Source organism: Camelus ferus, chromosome 30 (assembly GCF_009834535.1).
Source record: "Camelus ferus isolate YT-003-E chromosome 30, BCGSAC_Cfer_1.0, whole genome shotgun sequence".
NCBI classification, from domain to species: domain Eukaryota; kingdom Metazoa; phylum Chordata; class Mammalia; order Artiodactyla; family Camelidae; genus Camelus; species Camelus ferus.
The window spans coordinates 21,443,888-21,466,070 of NC_045725.1; the positions used below are offsets into that span (position 1 = coordinate 21,443,888).

A 22,183-nucleotide genomic window follows, 5' to 3' on the forward strand; every position below is an offset into this window, starting at 1 on the left:
GAGAACAGATTAGCTGAGGGGAAAAAAAATGCAGCAACTTTATTCTGAGATCTGTTCCACCAAATCAATGTATTTTCCCCAAAAAGAAATCAAGAAGGAGAGAAAAAGTCTATTTTTTTTAAAAATCAGCTGAACATGTAAATGACCTAATGTAAATTTAAGATTGTTAATGTACCTTCTGAAAGGCTTAGTTTGGGCAACTTGGGGCAGAAAAATCCATTTTCTTGTCATACCTACATTATCGTCATTGTTTAAATAATTTGAGCCATAAAGAAAAATTTGACAGAACCCTAGAGTTCGTGACATTCTGTTTGTGAGATTATTTGAGCAAAGATGTACTCGGTACTGAGGTACTAGAAGGAAGAGTCATGGGTTTTTACTTCTCAGCATCAACAAGCCACGGACGTACGTTTAAAGGGCTTTTAATGATGTTTCGTTTCTCCTGATATGAAGTAAATTTTCTTCGAGTGCAAAACTTTCTTTTAATTTTAAAAAGGTAAGCAGTTCCAGAATGCATATTCTATAGAAGAGTTCCTTCCTTCTGTGCTAAATATCTAGTGATCTGAGCCTCATAATAACCCTGGCAAGCCAGACCGCCTCACCATCACAGCTCCTGCAAGTCTGCTGTGCAAGTTGATTCATCATTTAAAGCCAGGTTGTGTACAGAAACACAGCTTAGAGAAACTGCCAGCAGTGCATTGCTAATTACCAGGGCAAACATTCGTATTTCAAAGTTGACGAGCAGGGTAACATTTCTCAAAGACCATTAGCTCTAAAAAGAGCAATTGTTGATTTCGTCCTACCAAATGCTACCCTCAGGTATGGACCCATCCCCATCTTTGGTTAAGAACAGTCAAAGGTAACGCTTCTTAAGACAAGAAATACCATGGGTAGTGATCCCCATAAGTCCTCCCTTGCCTCTCACTACGGAGTCCGGGCTGGTCCCAACTCAGAATCAAGGACGTCATTCCAGACAGCCTAGTCACTGTTGTTTCCAAAGTTTCCTCCAGATACCCTAGCAAGAGCTCCTGGAGTTTTCTGCAACATCTCCAAAGGAACACATATCCATCTCGAAAGCAGTCGGTGTGAAGCAGGGCCTTAGCAAATTTCCTGAAGGAGAGAGAATGGTTGCAGTGTGACCTGCCTTCCGGCGCCACGCCACCAACCCAGAGTTCACTTCCCCCAGGGACAGTCACTCAAAATAGACCTTGGATCCAGTTCCCCCAAAGCAGATGGAAACAGATGAGAAAAATTCTGAACAATGATCAATGCCTTGTACCTTTTTCTGGAAACACAATCTACTAATAGGAAACCAATTTTTTGAAAAAAATGTAGATGCTACTCAAGTTTCAAAGCCGTTATCAGTGTGGGAAAACTATTAACTAAACTGGGTGGCATGTTTCATTTCTTGTATTACAAAATAAATTCCTCTTATTAAATAATTTTGATTATTAGCTAATTTGGATTACTTTTGATTTAACAGAGAGCATGAATCAAACTGGATAAAACTTTAATGATGTCGTAATATTTATTAATATAGTAAATCCTGAATATAGAAGATCTATGACTCCTCTAATACTTTCACTTTATGAACTGGCTTTAAAAAAAAATCAAAGAAACGCTCTTTTGAAGAACAATGTTTTAGGGCTTAAAAGAAAGAGAAAATAATTCTTACAAATTCATTATGGATCCAACAGAGATTTTTTTAGTCCACTTAAATCCAGGTGTAGAAAATCCGATTCTAATACTGTTAGAACAACTTTTCACTCACAAGTTCAAGGTTACAATGGCATCTAAAATGTCCACAGGAAAAGACGAACATGAAATACAATAATATGATTAACAGTTGTTGCAGACAACTATTCTCCTTTTCTCTATTTTCCAAATTTCCTAGAGCTTGGTTATATAATTTTGGTAACAAAAATTATAAATTAAGAAAGAATTTGAGGTTACACAACATAGTTGACTTTTTAAAATAATTCTTCAAACAAATATGCAGAAAGGGGACATTCAAGCAAGATGAAGATGCTCAAAGGAAAGGCTAGCGAGGTCCTGGGAGGAGCTTGAACACGAAGCCCTTCATCAGCGTTTCCCTGTCCCTGGAGACAAAAAGCAGCCGGAGCCCCCCTTCCCGTGGCACCTCTGATTCACACCAAGGCATGGATTCCTACACATTTTTCAGCCCTGTGCGCTTGGGGAATCTCAAAGCACTTTTGGAATCTATACCTGATTCGGTTCGATGGTGAGGAAAGTGAGGTCCAGACACCAGGACCAAAATGACCAATTAATAGTGACATCACCGGAAAAGTAGCCAGTGTAGGCGACCATATCACCTGCCCGGCATTCTGGTACCCAAGGGCCTAGGGAAAGAGGAGGTAACATTTCTTTTTGCAAATTATATTTTACTTACTCAACTAAGTTCACTTCACAAAAAAACAAGGATGAGACTGTAAACAGATCTCATTCACAGTGACAGCCCAGAGGGGACTCTGTACCCTTGCAGGGGATTTTTTGCGCAATAAAACCAAAATCGGTATTGAAAGTACCTGTGCGCCTCATAAGATAAATTTTTAAAACTCATTTCAAGTGGATACTCCAAACTAGTAACTTTAGCTCGAGAGGGGGAATATAAATGCTTACTGTATTGGTCTATATAAATAAAAAGCCCTCAATAAGGATTTCAGAGTCCATTCCTCAAGAAATCACACAATCGGTGGCCAAAGGCTGTAACTCAGCTAATGTAACTTCCTCCATTGATCGCTAAATACACCCTCCTCCACCTCCCTCGGAGGTGGCAGGGGGCTGGGCGTTCGCCTGATCCCACCGGTACTCTGGCCCGGCTCACAGCTGCTGGTTGGTGAAGAAGGATTTGGTCTCCCTGCAGACGGGGTTCACGCAGAGCGGACAACTCAGAGTCAGCTGCGTGGAGCACAGCTCCTTGGACTGCATGTGTGAGTGCACCAGGTCGGCCAGGGCCTGTGGGGCGGACGACAGGAGGGCAAGGTCCGTCAGAAGCGCGAGGTCTGCCTGCTGCTCGCCCACACCCCCTCCCGCCTGCCCAGATCATCACGAGGGCATGGGGCTTCTTTTCATCTGGATTATGAATCCTTGGAACCAAATTCTATAACGTCTTCCTGTCCTAAGAATGCTCAGCTTAGGGCAGAGTTTAAAATACAGATTTTAGAAAATGAAATCCTCTTACCCCACCTGCTGAACGTTGTCTCTGAAAGGCAGGTTTTGAATTAGACACAGCTGTAGGTGGGTGGAAATGAGAAAATGGGGGCTCTCAAAAGGGAAAAAGAGCGAGAGTATAAGGAATTCGATTTTATTTTTGTAATTAATTGGAACTCAAAATGTTCTAATAAGTGAGAAAACCAATATTCTGTAAGAGTTTCTCAGAGGACTGCCCTCCGATATGTTCTACTAAAACGGCTGCAACACGGAGGATACCTTAGAGAACAGCGGGTTTCCATTAAGAGACTCTGCTCTTCTGATGTTTTCAGCTCCACACTGAATCACATGAGAAAACGGAGGAAAAACATACACATTTTATTTTTCTTTTTGTTTGTTTTTTTCTTTTTTAAAGACACTGACTGTTACAAAAACACACACACACACACACAACTCAACGTCTTACCACCTATGTGTTCCCAGAATACTCAGAAATGAAAGCAGTCCCGGGACCAGGCATACGTGTTGCTTTTTCACCTCTTTACCGTAAAATTGCTCTTCAATTTCTGTCCCTTCCCCCATTACCTTCCTGTGGGTGCTGTGTTTTCAAGCCATTTTTGAGGTTGTATTTGATAGAATATTCAAATAATTTAAATCTGCTTACCATTCTTTTTTTTTAATTCTACCTTTCTAATGCAGGCTTTTACAGACTCAACCTAAGCAGAATGTTGCTTTAATTATGTACATTTTTATACATGCTTTGATTCCAAGTGCCTAAAGAGGTAAATTCATTTAATGTATATTGAACCTAGATTGGATCCAGTGCAGAGCTGGGTGTTTAAACATATTCTTCCATAGAAAAATCTAAAACAAAACACCTAAGGATTGTTTCACAACCATCCCTGCTCCTCTCTCCAAAAATATCCGGTGAGTTCCATCTAATTATCCCCCAAATAACGGAGAAATACCTAATTACTATTTACTCAGGCAGTGAGGTTCTCTCTCCCCTCTGACAGGCTGATGGCTTTTCAGTTGCTTTATCTTTTAAGTAAGCATGAACATCAGAAGACCGAAAAGGGGGAAATGGTGAGATGCAGCAGACACATAGCTCTCAACTTAAAAAAAGATTATATTCTAAAACTTCACGTAGAAGTCAAAGGCAGCAGAACAGCCAGTGTTGGCCGGTGTTCTCGAACACTGCTGATGGGCGAGTTAAAAAGGATATATTTCTGTAGGACAATCCAATAAAATCTGTATCAACACTCACCTTCCATGTCTAGGAATTTTTTTCTAAGAAAATAATTGGAAAAATAAAAAAGCAAATGACGTTTATTACAGAGCAGTTTATGAATGTAAAAAAATGAGAAACATCTTAAATGTATGCTAATCAAGGCTCTGTTAAAAAAAATAATTATATAGATCAAATTAGATTTATATAGTTGGGTCCATAATATATTTTTAAGAAAAAAAGTTACAAAACAGTATGAATAAAATACCATTTTTATTAAGTGTGTAGAAGAATACCATTTTTTGTTAAGATACACACATGCAGAGGGAAAAGGGAACTTATTTTTATCAAAATATCAACATTCGTCTCAGGGGTAAGATTCTGAGTGAATTCTACTGCGTCATACTTCTCTGAACTGCCTGAGTTCTTTATTTTTATTATCAAAAAGCAATAATTTATCAAAAAGCAATAATTAACTTATCAAAAAAAATAATCTGTATTTTGGGCAAAAATTTCAAACTACTTTTTAGAGAAAGTCTGTAGTTTTACACGCAGTATATTCTCCCATCGAAATAAGGAGATAAATTGCAGCTAGGTGGTTTTCTTTATCCTCTGTATGACCTACGTATTAGTCACTAATAATCCATTTGATTACTAAGGAATGGCTTCAGTTGAATAATTTAGAATGTGAATTATCATGCAATACAAACAAAAATTAGTTTCCAAATACACTGGTATGAATGGTATTTGCTTACAGTCAGTCTTTTCAGCAAGACACAATTAGCCAAGGGCACGCTGGGACGCAGGAGGCGTCACTAAACGGAGTCCACAGACAACCCTACTGATCTCACTTTAGCCAATTACAACTTGCCCATAAATTCATCAGAACTACGGACAAATAACTTACACAGCCTCTACCTCCATCCACGTGGGACTGATGGCCAGCATCTATATACAAACACCTGTGGGACTGAGTGCCAGCTGAAACTTTCCCCAGCCCACCCTCCACCCTGCCCTGCACCTGCCACCCAGTCCCAGAGAGGGTGAAGTATCCTTTGAGGCCAGGCCTCCATCAATCACATGTGGGATGACCAGGGCTAGGGGTTCTGGCAGAAGATGAGTGGGCAAGGGCTTCTTGGGTCCCAAGGCTTCCACAATTCCCAGAGAAACAACACTATGAACTGGACTCAAGTTTAAGACTGGCCCTCGGGAGCCATGAGATGGGTGAACAGCAGTTTTCTCCACCCTGATGGCAATCACATCCATACATTACATTACGAGGATGGTATTTGTTATTTCAATAAGCAGGTTGATCACAACATGGGAGCAAACAGCCAATTAAGTGAGTGCATGAAAGAGGTCAGGGAAGTCGCACAGTTTCACACACTGCTCCAGTGTCACTCCGCAGTCTCCAATGGTGATGACCCGCATACACCTCACAACCCAACCCGAAGTCGTGTAACAGCCCGAGCAAAGGGCACTAACAGGTGACGAAGGGGAATTATAGAGCAATAAAGCTCTTTTCCTCCGAACTGGTGAGAAGTACAATTATTTTTTTCTTAAGGAGATGTAGTTTTTATTACTTCCAAGGAGTACAATATCTCAAACTAAACCAAATGACGTTGCCACGGTGCCCCCGGTTTCTCAAAAGCACAAAAGTACTTTCCCAAGGCTCACATGGAATTAGGCTGATGTGCTGAGATCACTACTCAGATTAAGTATCATTCAGAAGAGTGAGGCCATAGTACCTGCAAACATATGCTGGACAATATTTTTAAATAATACAATTAGATCGTCACAGAGAGAGTTTCCCTTTAAAGCAAATCACAGTGGGATTAACAATCACACTCACCTCTTTGGCTAGCCCTTGAGAGTACTCGATGTCCAGCTCATAGAGCGTTTCAATGTGATCGCTGGTGAACGCTATCGGAACCAAAAGGATATTCTTCCTCCCCTTCTTACAAAGCCCTTTGATGGCCTCGTCTGTTTGCGGACCCAGCCAGGGCATCGGACCCACCTATGAGAAAGCAGGATGAAGGCGCACAGGCGCCACGTCTCCCGTGTCTATGACACACCCCAGCCCACCACCTCGGACACGCACGCACCTCCCCCTAAGACTGAGGGTCATGCTTTCACACCTGCTCTAGCAGGTTTTGGCACTTCTGTATGAAGCTCGAATCCTTCTAGAAGTTGGCAAAATACAAATAACAATTTCTGTGATTGCAACTAAAAGTAAGCTATTATTTCAATGGAATCAGTGGAGTTGAAGTAGTCACTTGGTTTCCTCTGCATCTTATTTGCTTGCAGAGTTCTTTCTGCTCGTGTGAGCAATCAGGTTACAGAACATCCTGTCCACGTGAAAGGGCCAGTATTGGATCATTTTATAAATAAGTCCTGAAATGAACATCCTCAAGAGAGCTGACAGCATGCGGATGTGTGGAAGCCACCTACCTTTGACTGCCAAACCAGTCGGTAGGGGTTGGAGTAACCCAGCTTATCCATGACTCTCTGGACAGTGGCGCCCACCTCCTGAGGATAGGGGTCCCCCCTGTTGACCACCTGCAGCAGAGACACACGGGTGTTTAGTTGCCAACACTGTGAAGGGTTCCAAGAGCCATGGGCTGTGTGGTGAGATGGCGTGAGCCCTGGACCGGAGACTGCCCCTTGTCTTCTGCACTAATGACCATATCCTCTGCTCAGTCACCAAGCTTCCTTGGATTTAGTCCCTCGGCCAAGGGAGAACACTGTACTCAGTCATCTCTAAGGTCCCTAGGAATGTGTCAAACTCTGTGTTCTATGATATTCATGGGAGATTGACAATGTTCCACAGTGGAGGATGGGTTTCTTCGTTTCCCCATTGGAAACAGGGAAAATGATACAGAAAAGCTGGGAGATGGGACCTCACTCTTAGCAGTCACCTGAGTGGCTGATTTTAGAAATGGAAGTGAAAGAGTGATGTAAGGACAATGGATAGAGCTACTGAGTCAGTGTGGGCCAGCTGAACAAAAGCGGTGAACGTTAGGGTGAGTGAGTCATTAAGGAGGAGAAGTCATGAGATGCAAATGCAGCGGAAAAGAAGAGCTGTGGCAGAGCCAACCGACGCCCCCGCTGTCTTTCCCCACCCTCTCCTTCTCCTCCTCACGGGATTCCCCAGTCCCACCCAGGACCTCGGGTAGCAAAAAAACCCCTGGATGCAGCATGCTCAGTCCCTTAGGGGAAGAAAGGGAAGTGAGTGAGGTGGGAGGTGAGAGGAGAGGGGGCAGCACCTGGGATTGTTCACAGATAAAAACGTGTTTCCTCCTTTCCCAGCTCAAGAGCTTGCCTGCAGGCACTTCAGACATGGCCTCATCACACACGGGACAGTTAGGGAAAGGATGAGGGCGGAGCAAGAGGATGGACGTGTGAAAAGGGTTTGCGTGGTACCAGAGAAGAGAATATGCACCTGTTAAAATACAAGAGTCAGGCTTCCAGAAGACAGAAATGGATCTCCAGAGCGACCACCTACTGCAGAATGGGCTTAGGGGAGAGGGAGGAGAGGAAATGCCGCAAAGGGCTCCACCCTGGTGACCACCAGGTGGCAGTACAGGTCAGTCAGAAGAGCGGCCCAGATGATCAGACACTCAGGTTAATGCCGGGAACCCTGGAGCTAAAAACCTTACTAGCACCCAAGAAGATGTGATCCACCACCTTTCCAGCTTTGAGAGCAATGTTTTTTAGGGCGCAATGCTAGTTCTGAGCTGATGAAACTGGCTACTTCTCCCAAGCACTCCTGTATCTCACGCAGCACACCCGCTCCACCAATCTTGTTTCCAAAAATGCAACAGCTACAGCACAGAAGCAGTGTTTTAATGAACACCCAGTGTAATGTGAGAAAATAAGGAGCAACTGGATCATAATTTGATACACTCAATATTCACTTGCCAAAATGTGGTCCCCACTCTGGGCAAATTCAAAATTAATCGCTTCCTGGAATTCAAACAGCCCCTGTCAAGTCTTGAGGACAAAAGAATGGGACTGAAAGCGCTGTCTGAATAGGGAGGCCCTACAATTCAACACCCTGAACCATCAGGCTGAGCCCCTTCAACAGGCCAGGCAAAGCTTTCAACTGTCTTCTTTTAACTGTCCCACTTATTAAAAACTCTCATATTGGAATAGATCTTCAAGCTACCATTTTAAAGGGATTTATTAAGACAACATCTATTCACAATATTAAAATTTGAATGAATTATTATTTTTCAAGAAGTGAGTCTAGTTAAATCAGCACCGAGTTCAGTTTGAGAATTTCGACTTCATCCTTGAACTCGGCTGAAGACCGGAGGGAAGCTGGGTCCACGTTACACACTTTGAAATCCTTTACCACTAGGTCATCCAATAAAACGTTCTTACTTACAGACATTGGCAGTGAGTGGGCAGAAAAAAGAATGACCACCTCACGTCTCTTCTCAGGTGGAAAACAGTCCAGTTCTTTCAGAATGTGGTCTGCAAAGCACTGCAGGGACACCAAGAAAGGAGGGGAAGGAGGAAGTGGGAAGGACATGGAAAGAAAAGAAAATATTTTTTTAATGAGAGTTACACCAAAAATCTCAGAGAAGCCCCCAAACAGCGGGACTCTCTTTTTTAAAAATTGCAAACTGTACAGTCTCTTGCTTTGGTTCATCATCAAAATGGCTCATAACGGTTTCAGGGGCCGAGGGAATTTGATGGGAAAGTTCTAAAGCTCGCTAATGGCTCATTGAAAATGAATGCTCTGGATCTGCGTCCCCCTGGGAGGCACAGGGCACACTTCCAGATGGAAAGGGAACACAGATGGGAAGGAGAAGTTGTTTTAAGACCTCTCATTTGCTCGGTTAGCAGGAAAACAGCTTACAGGGTCTTTCTAAATCTTCCTGAGTTTGGCTTTCAGGCATATCACATTAAAATACATTAGACAGAAATAGGAGAGGAATAAGAAAATACGGTTCTATTTTTACAGTCTTTTCCTCAATGAGTCAATCTCCATAATGACCTTCATAACAACAGATGAGAGGTTGTACAAGTCTCATTAAATTCACAGAGGGGGAAACATGCGGTCCACCTGGGGGCCCATTCAGTCGCGTCTGCGGGACCTGGGCTAGAACGCAGGTCCCGCCACCTCCTCCACACCTCTGTCCGCCAGACCAGTTAATTCCCTTCGTCTCCTTGGCACTTTCCGATTCACATCAATAGGTGCTGGAATGAATACCAGATCTGAGAGGCTGTCTTTCATCTCACTCTTTAATTGTTCTGTCATTTAACTTACAAAGCAAATGCTACAATGGACATTAGTGGGTCAACTGACAAAATTGGGATATGAATGTAGGTTTGATAGTTTTAAGTATCAATGTTAAATTTGCTCACGTTGAATACTGTATCATCGTTGAAGAAAAAAATATCTCTGCTGTTTAGGTATATATATTTGTATATGTATATATATCTTTTAAAAGGTTCAGAAAAAAATTATCTATACATAGATATACATATGCATACACACACAGAGCATCAAATATAAAGTGGGATAAATGCTAATATGTGAATCTGAATAAACAGTAGACAAGAGTTCCTTACATACTGTTCTTAGTCTTGTAACTTCTCTGCATGCTTGAAGTTATTTCCAAATTAAAAAGGTTTTTAAAATATTATAAAGGACAATTTACCAGAACCATGTAAATTTGTACTTGTTGGTGTTTTGATATATCAGTGGTTAATATTACAGGATGAGCAAATTATTCCCTAATAAATATTGGGGTATTATTCATCTTTCCAGAACCCTCAAAATTTGGTATATTGATGCTCCAAGGCACAAAATGGTGCCTAGAGAGTTAGCTTCCTTTTCAAAATTTATAATTTACCTATAGAGTCAATGTGATAGGATAAGATACAAACAAAAACAATACTTTCTGGTGGTCTTTGCAGAAACTAAGGATGCTCAGAAAAGATTATTTTTGAACAAAAGCCTAGTGAAGGAGGCCCACTGTGAAGTCTATCAGAAGCCTGGAGCATACATTTACTCCAAACATTCCAGCAGCTAGATAATAGTAGTAAAATGACTATTTTGAGTAATTACTTCCTGTAATAAGCAGAAATGTAGATTAAAAACAAGGTTTTTAGTTTTAGTTTTTAACAATATTTTTAGTTTTAGTTTAGGGTTTTAGTTTGGGTTTTTTTCCTATTCTGGCCAGTTATCAAATCTCCTTCTCATGTAATCTACATAATATTAAGAATAAAATCTAACTAGAAATTTTTATTTCCCCCCAGTTTTTAGTTGTGTTTTTTCCTTTTTCTTATCTTGCAAGACTGCAAGTAGAAACACAATTTGTTATGGCTTACAGCAGACTCTAAGCCACCGTCAAAACTCAGGAGCTGTGGGCAAGTGGGAGCGCTACTTAAATCATCTAAAATCCATCTGCGGTATTTTCTCCGTGCAGTCTCTCTGCAGAATGAAAGAGGCAGGCAGCTCTCAGAGCCTTCAATCACGCCATCTAGGAGGGCAGATAAATGCCTCTAAAATTCCCTTTCATTTTAAGAACGGAGACTTCCTTCCATCTTTTCTGCTTCCCTCCTTTTCAAAGGACTGAATTTTAATGCAAATCTAATTATGCACTCTATCAGGGCAGGCAGATGCTGTGCAGATCCCTCGGCTCTCTGCTGCCACATGTCAGTGCTGACCGGAAACACCCCAATCACAGGCCTCCAAGAGTGAAACAGGCAGGCCGGGCTCGGGCCTCAGGCGGTACTGACTGGACCCAGCAAGGAACAGGAGAGTGGGGAACAACCAAAACTACACCCCTCTCTGAGGGAAGGAGTCTCCTTTTCACATCTCACTTTTTACTTAAAACTGGATTTCAACCTACACATGTTAACCCTTGACATCACTTACGTGCTTAGGGAAAGCACTGCTCAGGGGCGAGCTGGCCAGCTTTTAACAATGTCTAGCACCATCTAGTGGTTACATTTTAAGTGACTCCAGGCTCGCCCACAAAAAAAAAAGTGTTAAGCTGGTATTTTGGCAGAAAATGTACAAGGAATTAAACATCCACTGGATGAAATTAAATCACTTAGTATTTCTCCTACCTAAACCAACTCAAAAGCAGAAACTTCCACCAACAGAACAAAGCAATATTTGTACTACTTAGGGCAATAACCAATAGCATTTCCATAGTCAAAGAGCAAAGAAGTGTATAGTAACACCAATTCAAAGCTTTAGAATTGTAGTTTTAACTGATTCTCCTACACTCCAGCATCCATTACTATAAATAATATAAACTGTGTAGGGGAAATTTGTAACTTCTTTTAATATATGAAACTTTCTCAATTGAAATGTTAAGTTTATTTCATGTCTCAGAATATGTAGCTATGTTAGTATTAAAAATTTTAAATCTCTGGCTATTTTAAATGATTTAGAAAATAGAGGATTGATCTGTTGGTCATTCAGTCTATGAATGGAGATCAGATGAAACGCCCTGCATAATCTTTATCCTTTTAGTCACTTTGTCCTTTTAGTCACTGTGAAACACAAAACTCAAAACATAATTCTACTAGGGTTTGTAACTAATATTATTAATCTGAAGAAAGAAAAGAGTTTAACCTTTCATCTTTAAAATTATTTCCTCTTGTCATAATTAATCAAGACTCTAATACCTTTTATTAATCCCCAGCACATAGTTTACATAAGAGAACAGTGAAGCTCAGAAGGACACCCAAAAAACACACAGGGACAAGAGCCTGACCTGCCCAGACGCTGGAGTGGCAGGAGCAGCTGGCAGTGGCTGGCTTACCTGAATGAGGAGGGGATGTGTGGGCCACCTGTCAATCGTGCTCCACTTCATCGTGGGCTTCTTTCCCACTTCATTATAATATCTGTAAATGGCATTTAAGCTGCTGCCTGAAATACACAGGGGTGACTTAGTACATGCATGGGTACTATGGTGAACATAAAAAACAGAAGGCAGTAGTGTAAGTTCAAAGTAGGCACCTGCTTCTATACTGAGCCAGTCTAATGACAATCATTTCAATATGCTAAAATGCATATGGATTTAACTACCCTGCAAATGAAGACCACTAAAAAGCAATCAATTTCAACAGCCTTTCAAAGATCACGGAGGCCATTTCTAGTGAGAAGCAGGATGGTGGCGGATGCATAAAATACAAGCAGTCGTCATTTGCAAGGACAATGCTACAATCGAAAGCATGTTAAATTTTCTTACCCCGTAATGAAGGTGATCACTCCCATTTACAGAAAATGTAGGAGGTGGGAAAGAAAGGAAAAAAGAACCCGGCCATGACCCCAGCATGCTAATATACTCATTGTTTTATTCTAATATGGTTCTTTCCAGTTATTTTTCTTTATAGCTGTTTCGTTTTCCAAAGTTGTAATTTTCGTATATATGCAATTTTGTACCCTGAGTATTTAGGGCATTTCTACTTAATATTATGAGATGAATATTTTTCACATTACAATAAAAGCTTTATAACCATCCTTTTTATTAAAAAAAAAAGGTTTGTTGATAAAAACAGCTTATTAAGGTTTCTATGAGCATTCTCTATTTTTGCCTGCTTTATAGAATTATCATCATTCCTTAGAATAAGTCAAATGGATACCAAATCCTTACAGGTAATCCAACAAAACCTGTATTTCTAAGCAAGAGATGGAAATCATGAAAATTCAGAGACCAAAGGAAGGCAGATGGTGTCAACTCAATGCCAATTTCTCCTGACCTAGAGGAGCTGGCATTGGTGCCAAGCCTTAATCGGATGAAACTAACCCTAACATGGGCCTCTTCCTCAACCTTCACATGGGGCAAAAGCTCCAGAACACTGCCGGGCCTCCCAGCGCCACTGGTTTCTCTAATTATGAGAACTATTCATCTGTTAGGTCTCCAAATTAAAATGCTAGCCAGGACAAAGCCATGTTTAAATCAAAGGTACTCTCAGGCTAAGACTCAATTTTCAAAAAAATAAATTGAGTTCCATTTTGCTGAATAGAATGAGTCCAATAAGTCCAAACTGAGTTCATTCCAGGTTCAAAAACCGTCTCTCCAGAAATCACAAAGGAGCCACCACCATCTTCACAATGCAAACCATGATTCCCAGGTGAATGCCACTTCCAGATGTAAAAAAGGTCTTCTAGAAGCCGCAGTAGGTCTCTGGATCACTCAGAAACATTCAATGAACCACCAAAAGTAGTAATCGAGGGGAAAATATAACTTTAAAAATTGCCTGATTTAAAAAAAATGTAGTTGATACATAGAATATACTGGGTCTGCCACAATGTGTGTCTAAATAAAACAACGGACAAGTGACCCTCCAGTGGCCTCAAAGAATGAACACACTTCCCAAAGGCTGTCATGTCTCTGAAGTGATGTACCAGATGTACTAGAGGAAAACTGTACAGACATTGACGTTTGAAACACACTTGGTAGAGCCAGCAATGCGATGAAACCCTAGTCAGTCCTTTGTATATAAATAACCATCTTCTTAACTTGTTTAATCTTAAGAGCAGACATTTACATGTTCAGGTATATTTTTAAAAGCCAGGCAAAAGTATAGCTTAGAAATGTATAAAACCCGACTTATTCTCCAATAGTGTATTACTGGACATTTTAAAGTTGTAGAGGTACATTCCCCAAAGAAATCACAATTCAAACTCTTGAGGGTGTCTGAGGACTCGGGCATTTGCACAGGTGCTCTGAACAAATATTTAAGGCACACACACAAGATTTCTTCCAGTAGCCTTTTGTTTTCTCCTTATAAGTTTTAGAAATAATAGGCACTAATGTCCAAAAGCAATTTGGGAGTAAAAATGGGCTAATCTCAATCCTTGAAAAAGAATGCAAACAAATGTATTTGTGGGTGACAATAGAAGATTTACCTATGCCCAATGAGACGGAGATTGGCAAACAGGTTCTTCTCCAGCTCCAGCTAAATATATAATAGTATATAGCACACAATAGTATTTTCCAAAATCTAGAACGCTGAGAGGAGTTTGCAAAGGAAACCACAAAATGGGCTTTGTTTAACCAGAAACCAACCCCTAACCGAAGCAAAACCAAAACATATACCAATATTTCCAGTGTCATGTGGACACCTCTGTTTGCAACATGGAAACAGCTATCACCTTTGCTACATTAATAAGAATATTAGGGTAGCCATAAACATAAGGCTTATTACACAAACATAGAAAGTGGCTTCAGGTGCATGACTGATCTGTTACACAGCTGCATTAAAGCACTGAGCACTGGAAGCCACTGCCTTCACCCACCATTTGTAATTCTTAGCTGCCTGGCCAATAACTCAAGGGACAGATGAACCATGAAATTTCAAATGGACTGACCTGGACTCTTGTGTTTAAAGCAGATGGGCTGGATTTGCCATTCAAATCAAAAATGACTTATCCTTCCCTTCCACACTCAGGTTCCCTGGTTATTTTTGCTAGGGCCGCATCCACCCTCCCACCGTCAGAGAGAAGCCTTACCTGTGGTGGAGCAGCTGTACTGCGGATACTGTGTGAAAGCAATCGCCCTTTCAAGCCTGTCTCTCTCCATCTGCTCAATTGCTTCTTCTGTTAAAGGGTGGACGTACCGGAATCCAATATAGTACTTGTGAGGAGCTATTAGGGAAGCATGTGTGGAAAGGAAGAAGTGTTCATCTTTATATAGATCCCAAACAGAATGCAGTGCCCAGAACAAAGAACAGTTAACCTAATTTCCTAGGATGCTGATAATGCAGGCAAGCTTAGAATATCCCTTGGATCTTATCCAGTCCTCCGCTAGTGCATGGATTTTTAATCACTATTTTCTGTGATCAACTTCCCCCCCGCGCCTCACACACACACACACATACCCCTTTACTTAGCACATGATTTTTAAAACTCAAGCTTCTCTGCCTTCTTCTCTGCTCTCGGCTGAGATAAGAGAAGCTCAAGAGAAGATGAGAAAGAACTAGCATTTATTCTTAAAGTATAACCTCCCCTTACGTACCAGCTACCATGGAAGACATGATGCTTCCCCCCCTCACATAAACCACATTTTTCAGATAAGGAAACAGACTCTCAAAGGTTAATGAACATGCCCCAAAGTCACACCTAGCACATGGTCGAGACAAAATGATAACGTGGGTCTTCCCACCCCAAAGCCTGTGACCCCAGCCTCTCTTGTCACCCAAGTCCCCTCCTCCTGTTCCCTCAGATGCCAGGCCACCTACTTTATATAAAAACCCTGGGGTACTCAATAAAAGTTCATTGATAACAAATGATGGAAATGATTCCCCTCACTTATATGGGAAAAAAATCTAACAATAAATTCTGAAATTGAAGGCACTTAATGGGATTTAAAACCATTGTTCTGGAACCTAAATGGCCCAAGTCAGTGCACGTCTTCAAGGCATCCCTTCTCCCGTCGCTTTGCCAGTTCCCCCTCCTGTCTCCTCTTTATCCTCCTGTATTTTAAATCCACCTGCAACCACACAATTTCTTAGACATTTATTAAATCATAAAACGGAACGTTTTTTTCAAGTTATCAAGTCTTGCTTCCTTGTCTTTTCATAGGATGACACCTAACTTATAACAGGGATGAGGCTGAAAATACACAACGTAAACATCAAGGAACAGTAAATCCAAGATGATGTTACTGTCCAGGCATTAACGGGGGCTGCAACTAAGAACGTGACACCAAATTGCCACAAGCAACACTTGGGTTAAAGTGGAGAAAAAAGATAATACGTTTATTGTGTGTGTCTATATATGTGTATACATATGTCTGTGTGTGTATATATGTATATATAGATGTACACAGATTGAGAATATAGATACGTCTATATTATAGACAGGTATATAGATTGAGAAAACATTCCTCCATAACTTGACCCAGGGGGCTGAATCAACGGAGCACGTCATCAAACACAGAAGCAGAATACTGATGGGAGAGAGAAGCACGCACGTGCACGGAAAGGGCAGTCTCTTTCAATATTCCCTGCCTGGGGATGACAAAAAGAGGAAGGAAGGGGTACAGATGAAATAATTTCAGCTGTCTGTCCCTTCTAGGCTATCAATTTTCTGGTCTCTTGCATAAAATATGGTAAACTTCAGTTAAAACTCACCAGAGGGCACAGCCCTGTAAGCGAACTCCCAGTGACTGATTGCTCAAAGATTACGTGGTTCTTGCTAAAACTGCTAACTATCACAATATCATCAAGTCCATTTTTAAAGAGCTCTTGGTGCTCAGAGCTGAGGCCGAAGTAGAATTCGCTTTCTAATCTATTTTGAGACAATAAAATTATCAGATTGACAGGGTCAGATCCCCCACATGCTGCAGGTCAGTCAGCTTCTCGCATTTTCTTTTCAGCTGCCCAGCAGCTGAGAGTTGCAGCCTGGTCTGTTGACGTCCAGGAGTTCCTCCAACATCACAGACAAGAGAGGTGGAGAGGCTGCCCTCGCAGATAAAGGCAGGGCGGTGACCTCTTTCAGAAGGGAGAATAAAATACTCTGGGAAGAACAGATAATGCGTTCTCAACTGTCCAATTCAAGCTGGCCGGCAAAGACATATTTTTTTAAAAGTGACGCTGCACTGTCTTCGGCGGGAACTATTCTGAGGAAATAAGCTTTCGAGAAGGCCCCTGGCCAGCCCAGAAAGCTTTCGCCCTGCAGCTGGCTACCCCCGGCAGGGGCACAGGGGGAGGAAGGAGTCTCCTGGATGTCAGCGGGCACCACATCTGGCGGGCACCACATCTGGCCAGCGTGAGCTCCAAACACACGACTGGCTGGTCCAGCCTCATCTACCCTCAGAGCCCCGCGAACAAACACTCTGGCGAGAACTACACAGAGGGGGAGAAAAGGAACGGGGAAACCAGATTTGTAAACAGTAGAACTTCACTCATTTCCAGTCCATTCATTCAGCATGTCCAATAGTCCAAATGTCGGATTTGGGCATGATTCTTTGGGAGAAAGATAAGAAGTAAATTAGAGCATAATGCTGCTTACCCTGTATCAGCTCATGAACCCTATGCCAGCGATGAATAATAAAAGCTCACGTTACTTGTACTGGGCACCATGCTGCCGCCTTTCAGGCTTATCTGATTTTATTTGCACGGTGATTCTAGGAGCTGGGTTCTGTCATCATCCCCATCCTCCTGAAGAGGCTTACTGGGCTAAGTTATCTGCCTGAAGTCATACAGCCAGGAGTGGGGAAGCCAGCTCCACTGCAGCGAAGCCACGCTCCTCCCCATTTGGCATGCGATAAAGAACGAACTGATCTTACTGAGTGGCACTTAGAGCTTCATTGAAAGCAGCCACAGTCCAGATAACCAAACTGTACTTTTTAAAATGTATTTTAGATTTAGCCTTTTCATGAAATGCAATGATTACCCTTCTCATCTATTTCCTTCTGAATTCCCTAAATGACTGCAGTGCAGTAGGAAACCCACTCCAAGTTACATTCCCTCACCCAGTGTACTGTATTCATGAACAGTCAATTCTATGCAAGTCTCAAAATTTCTATACTGGTCACCAGATAACAACCACTTCCCCTAAAAAGGAGAGTATGAAACATTTTTATCTGGTTGTAATCCCTTTTTTTTTCTTTGCCTAAAGAGAACTTTTCCAGATATAAATAAACAGATAGGTGCAGTTCCAAAGTAAACTTAATAATTTTGTAGGAAAAAAAGTGTAAGAAGAGAGGAGGACTGAGAAAGAGACAGAGAGAAGCAAGGAGATCAGAAAGCAGCAGGAAGGAGATGAGGGAGGGAAGGAGACATCCGGGTGGGCATCGCGGAGCCTCAGGTCCACTCAGTGAAGCGTGGACAGCAGGACAAGAAAATTCTTTCTAGGTAACCTGGGCGAGCCCCTGAGGGAGCCACAGAGCCTCGCCTGCTAATCTTCTCAGTCTCCAACACAAAGTTCCCCTAAAGAAGCTGCCAAACCATGAGACTATTTCCTGTCTTCCACATCCACACGGTGTGATCATCAGCCGCCATATTCATTTTGTAGAGTCTCTCTCCAACAAGTCTTCAAAAGTTCTCCCTGATCCTTGGGCACATGGCCTGCAGCAAGGCCCCACTAGACCTGAAGCTTCTTGTTTAAGCAGAAGCATCAAACAAGGGAGAGCACTCAATGGGCCACTGATGGATGAGTGGTCTTGGGCCTCATTAAACACCCCATCACACCCCCCAAGCAAGCCTGCTTTAAGTGATTAGTGGTCACCTACCATGCAGAGGAAAGGAAGAACTGAACTCGCCTGCCTCAGAAGGTCCCAGCATGGGCCGCAGAGGCTGGTGACATGCCTGCCCTGGGATCGTGAGCACCAAAGCCCTCCTGGGACCAGGCCCTGGATGCGCTTCCAAGATCCAGAGAAACCAAAGTAGCCCCCACCAGTGCTTCAGTAAGAACTGCTGGGAACCAAGCTCCACCAAGGTTAGAGTGTGACTCATTCGCTACTTCGCCCCTCATCAGTATACCCAACTTGCAGTCAGGGCTTATAAATACCTGGTGGGGGGTGAATGGAAGAAGGATGGATGGATGTGGGCATCAGTGGATGAAAGACTAGGGAGGGAGTGAACAGAGCGAGAAGGCAGGAATGATGCTTTCCTGTCTAATGATGTAGTGACCAGACGGGCAAGCCACTGAGCTGACTTGTGCTTCATGGATACCCTAAACTTATCCCCAAAGTCTTAATGAAGAACAATAGACTTTTTTTTTCATATAAGTCTCTACAAGATAGAATGTTTAAAACTGTTTTTTAAATCATTTCTACAACAATTTTGAGTCTAAGTATGAAATGAATATTATTATTCCTTGGCCCCCACCAAAGCAGAGGATAATCAGTCCCAGAATCTAGCTTCTTGTGACTTGCTCCCTCTGCACTAAACGGCCATATGTTAAAATGATCCCATGTTTGACGGGACACTGGGGTAAATCCAGGTCATTCTATGGGACTCTTTCCAGACCAACCAGGGAGGTGGAGGCCACTGCTGGCCCGTCTGGTCTGACAACCTGGCAGCCTCACCACAGAGAGAGGAGGAGGTGGGAAGGATGCATCTGTGTTCCTTTATCAGGGCTGATGACTCTACTAAGGCCCTTTGTGGTGATGGGTACCAGACTAAGACGTCCACAGGACAGATGGCACCTTTCCGCCTCCTTCTTCCACTGAACACAGCACAACAACTGCAGATCTGGTTCACACCAAACCTTCTATCATGATCAACTAGAGTCTGGTCTCTACTTGATAGAGAGGTCAGCCAAGTTTCCCTCACCCAACATTTTAGAAGATGCGCTGTGTCACGTGTGGCTGAACCATGTAAGAAATGCCCTCCAGCCACAAGTGAAGGCAGGAAGCAAACCCACTATTCAAAAGCGCAACTGAACAATTTTCCAAGTGAGATGATCTGCTCTAGCCCTTTGTCCCATGTGCGATGCAAACAGTGGATTCCGAGAGCAACTCGAGCTGACTCTCAATGAAACGCTTTCGGTCCTGCCCAGTGCGGCTGCTCTCCCCGAGGGTCCCCACCGTGTCACACTCCCGTCCTGATCCTGAACCCTAAACTGCATCTGCAGTTAACACATTTCATGTGTCGTCAGATGCCCACTTTTTGTTTTAACAGTTCTTACACTGGCCTACAACAGACAGTGTCTTAAAATTAACCGGCAGAGGTCTCGTGTCTTCACGTTGTATGAAAACAGTGGTGTGAATCAGTGGTGTCGTGAACGCAGTTAAATATGGCACTTAGAGTTCATTCATGTAGTTCATGTTTCATTCTGCAGATTATAATCTGTGTTAGACATTCTCAGAAAACAGTTACCAGACGTGCTCAATCCTCTTTTTAGGGCCGTGCCCAACGAGACACTTAAATGCCTCACCCTGATGGTACTGCCAAGAGCTGAAAGCAGGTGCTGAGAGATGCTTAGAGCCTCGTGGCTGCCGTGACAGAGCTAATTCTGCACTAAATGCTGATCTAATCAGCCATCCACACAGAAAGAAACAGCAACAGCAACAGCCTCAACCCGTTTCCCAAAGATTTCTTCCCAGGACAATGATAATATATATCCTTTGTTCATGGCAGGTAGCCTCTTCCTTATAATCCAGCTCAACTTAACACACACCTCCAACTTCCTTTTGAGGCTAATGTTCCAAAACTTTAGCTTTTTTATTTGTAACATAAGGAAGCAAGAGAAAAGGCTGTAAGATGGGGACAAAGGATAACGGCGTGAGAACTGAGCTCAGTGGCCAGGCATCATGCAGGAACCTCCCACACAGATCGAGAGCTGCTGGGACCCAGAACCTCACTGGGCACCCAACAGTGCTGTGAATTTCATAACTACTCTGAAAGAACAAACCTAGCGAGATGTCCGCTGAGAAAGCCCATACCTGTGTGCGGGGAAAGCTCATCCAGCAGCTTCACCATGCCTTCTCCTTGCTTGGAAGTCCACATCTTGATGGGAGACCCACCTCCAATCCTGCGGTACTGCTCCTGAATTTTGGGGGTTCGGCGTTTGGCAATGATTGGTGCCAGCTTACTAAACCATTGAACATGGAAGTAAATGAATATTATTCCAGCTCAGAAACATTTTCTACTCAATTTAAAAAAAACAAAAGTGAAATTTTAAGACGAGCCTAAAAAGATCAAGCCTTTAGAGAGAGAAAACCAGATAGGCTCTGAGGAGTGGCCACCTCCATCCCATGAAATGTTCTCGCAGCACACCCTGAAGACTCAAGACACCAATCACCCGTGAGGGGATCCTGGGTATGTGCTAGCTACTATCTTCACCCCTCTTGATCCTGCACTGGACATATAAGGACATTAGGACATGTACTGTCCTCTTAATTTAAGAAAATGCATATCCATCCTATAATATACTTGCCCACGTGAGCAAAGATGTATGCACGAGGATGCTCACTGCAACACCGTAAACAATCTCAACGTCCATCAGTGGGGCACTGGTTAAATAAGTGAGGGTATGACCACACAATGCAAGCCTATGGAGTCATGAGAAAAGAATGAGCCAGATCTGTACAATCTGTTATGGAATAATCTCCAAGACACATTGTTAAATTAAAAAAAAAATGAAGTGACAAATAATGTACATAAGTACATTCACATTTGGGTAAAAAAAAGGAGGAGGGTGTAAATAAACATGTGTATGTGTGTTATATGTGTGTGTGTGTGTGTGTGTGTGTGTGTGTATACACTAAGATGTGCATGGACCATTTCTGGATGTAGCAGTGCTTACCTCCAGGGTGGGTGAGTGGGAGTCTGGAGTCCAAGGGGAAAGGGACACTTGCTTTTTACTGTAAATGCTTTTAAACTATTTGCATTTTTTATCATCTGCATGTATACATTTTTCATTACAAAAGCCTATTTTAAAGAAAAAGCAGAGACAGAAGGAGGGAGGGAGGGAGGGAAGGGTGAAAGAAGAGATGGGCAGCAAGGACCCATATTCACAGCACAGATGAATGGCACCCATCACTTCCCTGAGTGTTAATCAGCTGTTAAGTGCCAAGTACAAATATTATCTTTAAAGATCTTTAAAGGCACTTCAGCTGCGTCCAGACCACTGAATTTCTAGACAGAGATCTGGGGGGAAAGGGCCGGAGGGGAAGCCTCACTGACTTGTTTTCTCTGTCCCCTGCAATCCTGCTCCTCTCACATCCTTCTCATACCAAAAACAAAGTCATAATGCTGCTCTAGCACCACCAGACATGAACTAAAACCGTTTTTTGGGGTTTTGTTTTTAAACTACAGAACTGACATACATGGAAGGCAAAATGCACTGCACAGGTT

The 22,183-nt window shown here is 42.5% G+C and overlaps 1 protein-coding gene across 1 annotated transcript in view; it reads right to left on the reverse strand.

Annotated features, from left to right (window-relative positions):
• Window positions 1-1,509: 1,509 nt before the first annotated feature.
• Window positions 1,510-22,183, reverse strand: part of FECH (ferrochelatase) — a 30,956-nt gene continuing 10,282 nt past the window's right edge. Inside the window, exons 4-11 of the mRNA XM_032470716.1 lie at window positions 20,770-20,918; window positions 14,889-15,023; window positions 12,193-12,299; window positions 8,790-8,888; window positions 6,851-6,958; window positions 6,252-6,416; window positions 3,451-3,510; window positions 1,510-2,976 (exon numbers count right to left, since the gene is read on the reverse strand). Coding sequence (XP_032326607.1) covers window positions 2,842-2,976; window positions 3,451-3,510; window positions 6,252-6,416; window positions 6,851-6,958; window positions 8,790-8,888; window positions 12,193-12,299; window positions 14,889-15,023; window positions 20,770-20,918 — 958 coding nt within the window. The 3' untranslated portion in view covers window positions 1,510-2,841. The remainder of the gene's footprint in view (window positions 2,977-3,450; window positions 3,511-6,251; window positions 6,417-6,850; window positions 6,959-8,789; window positions 8,889-12,192; window positions 12,300-14,888; window positions 15,024-20,769; window positions 20,919-22,183) is intronic.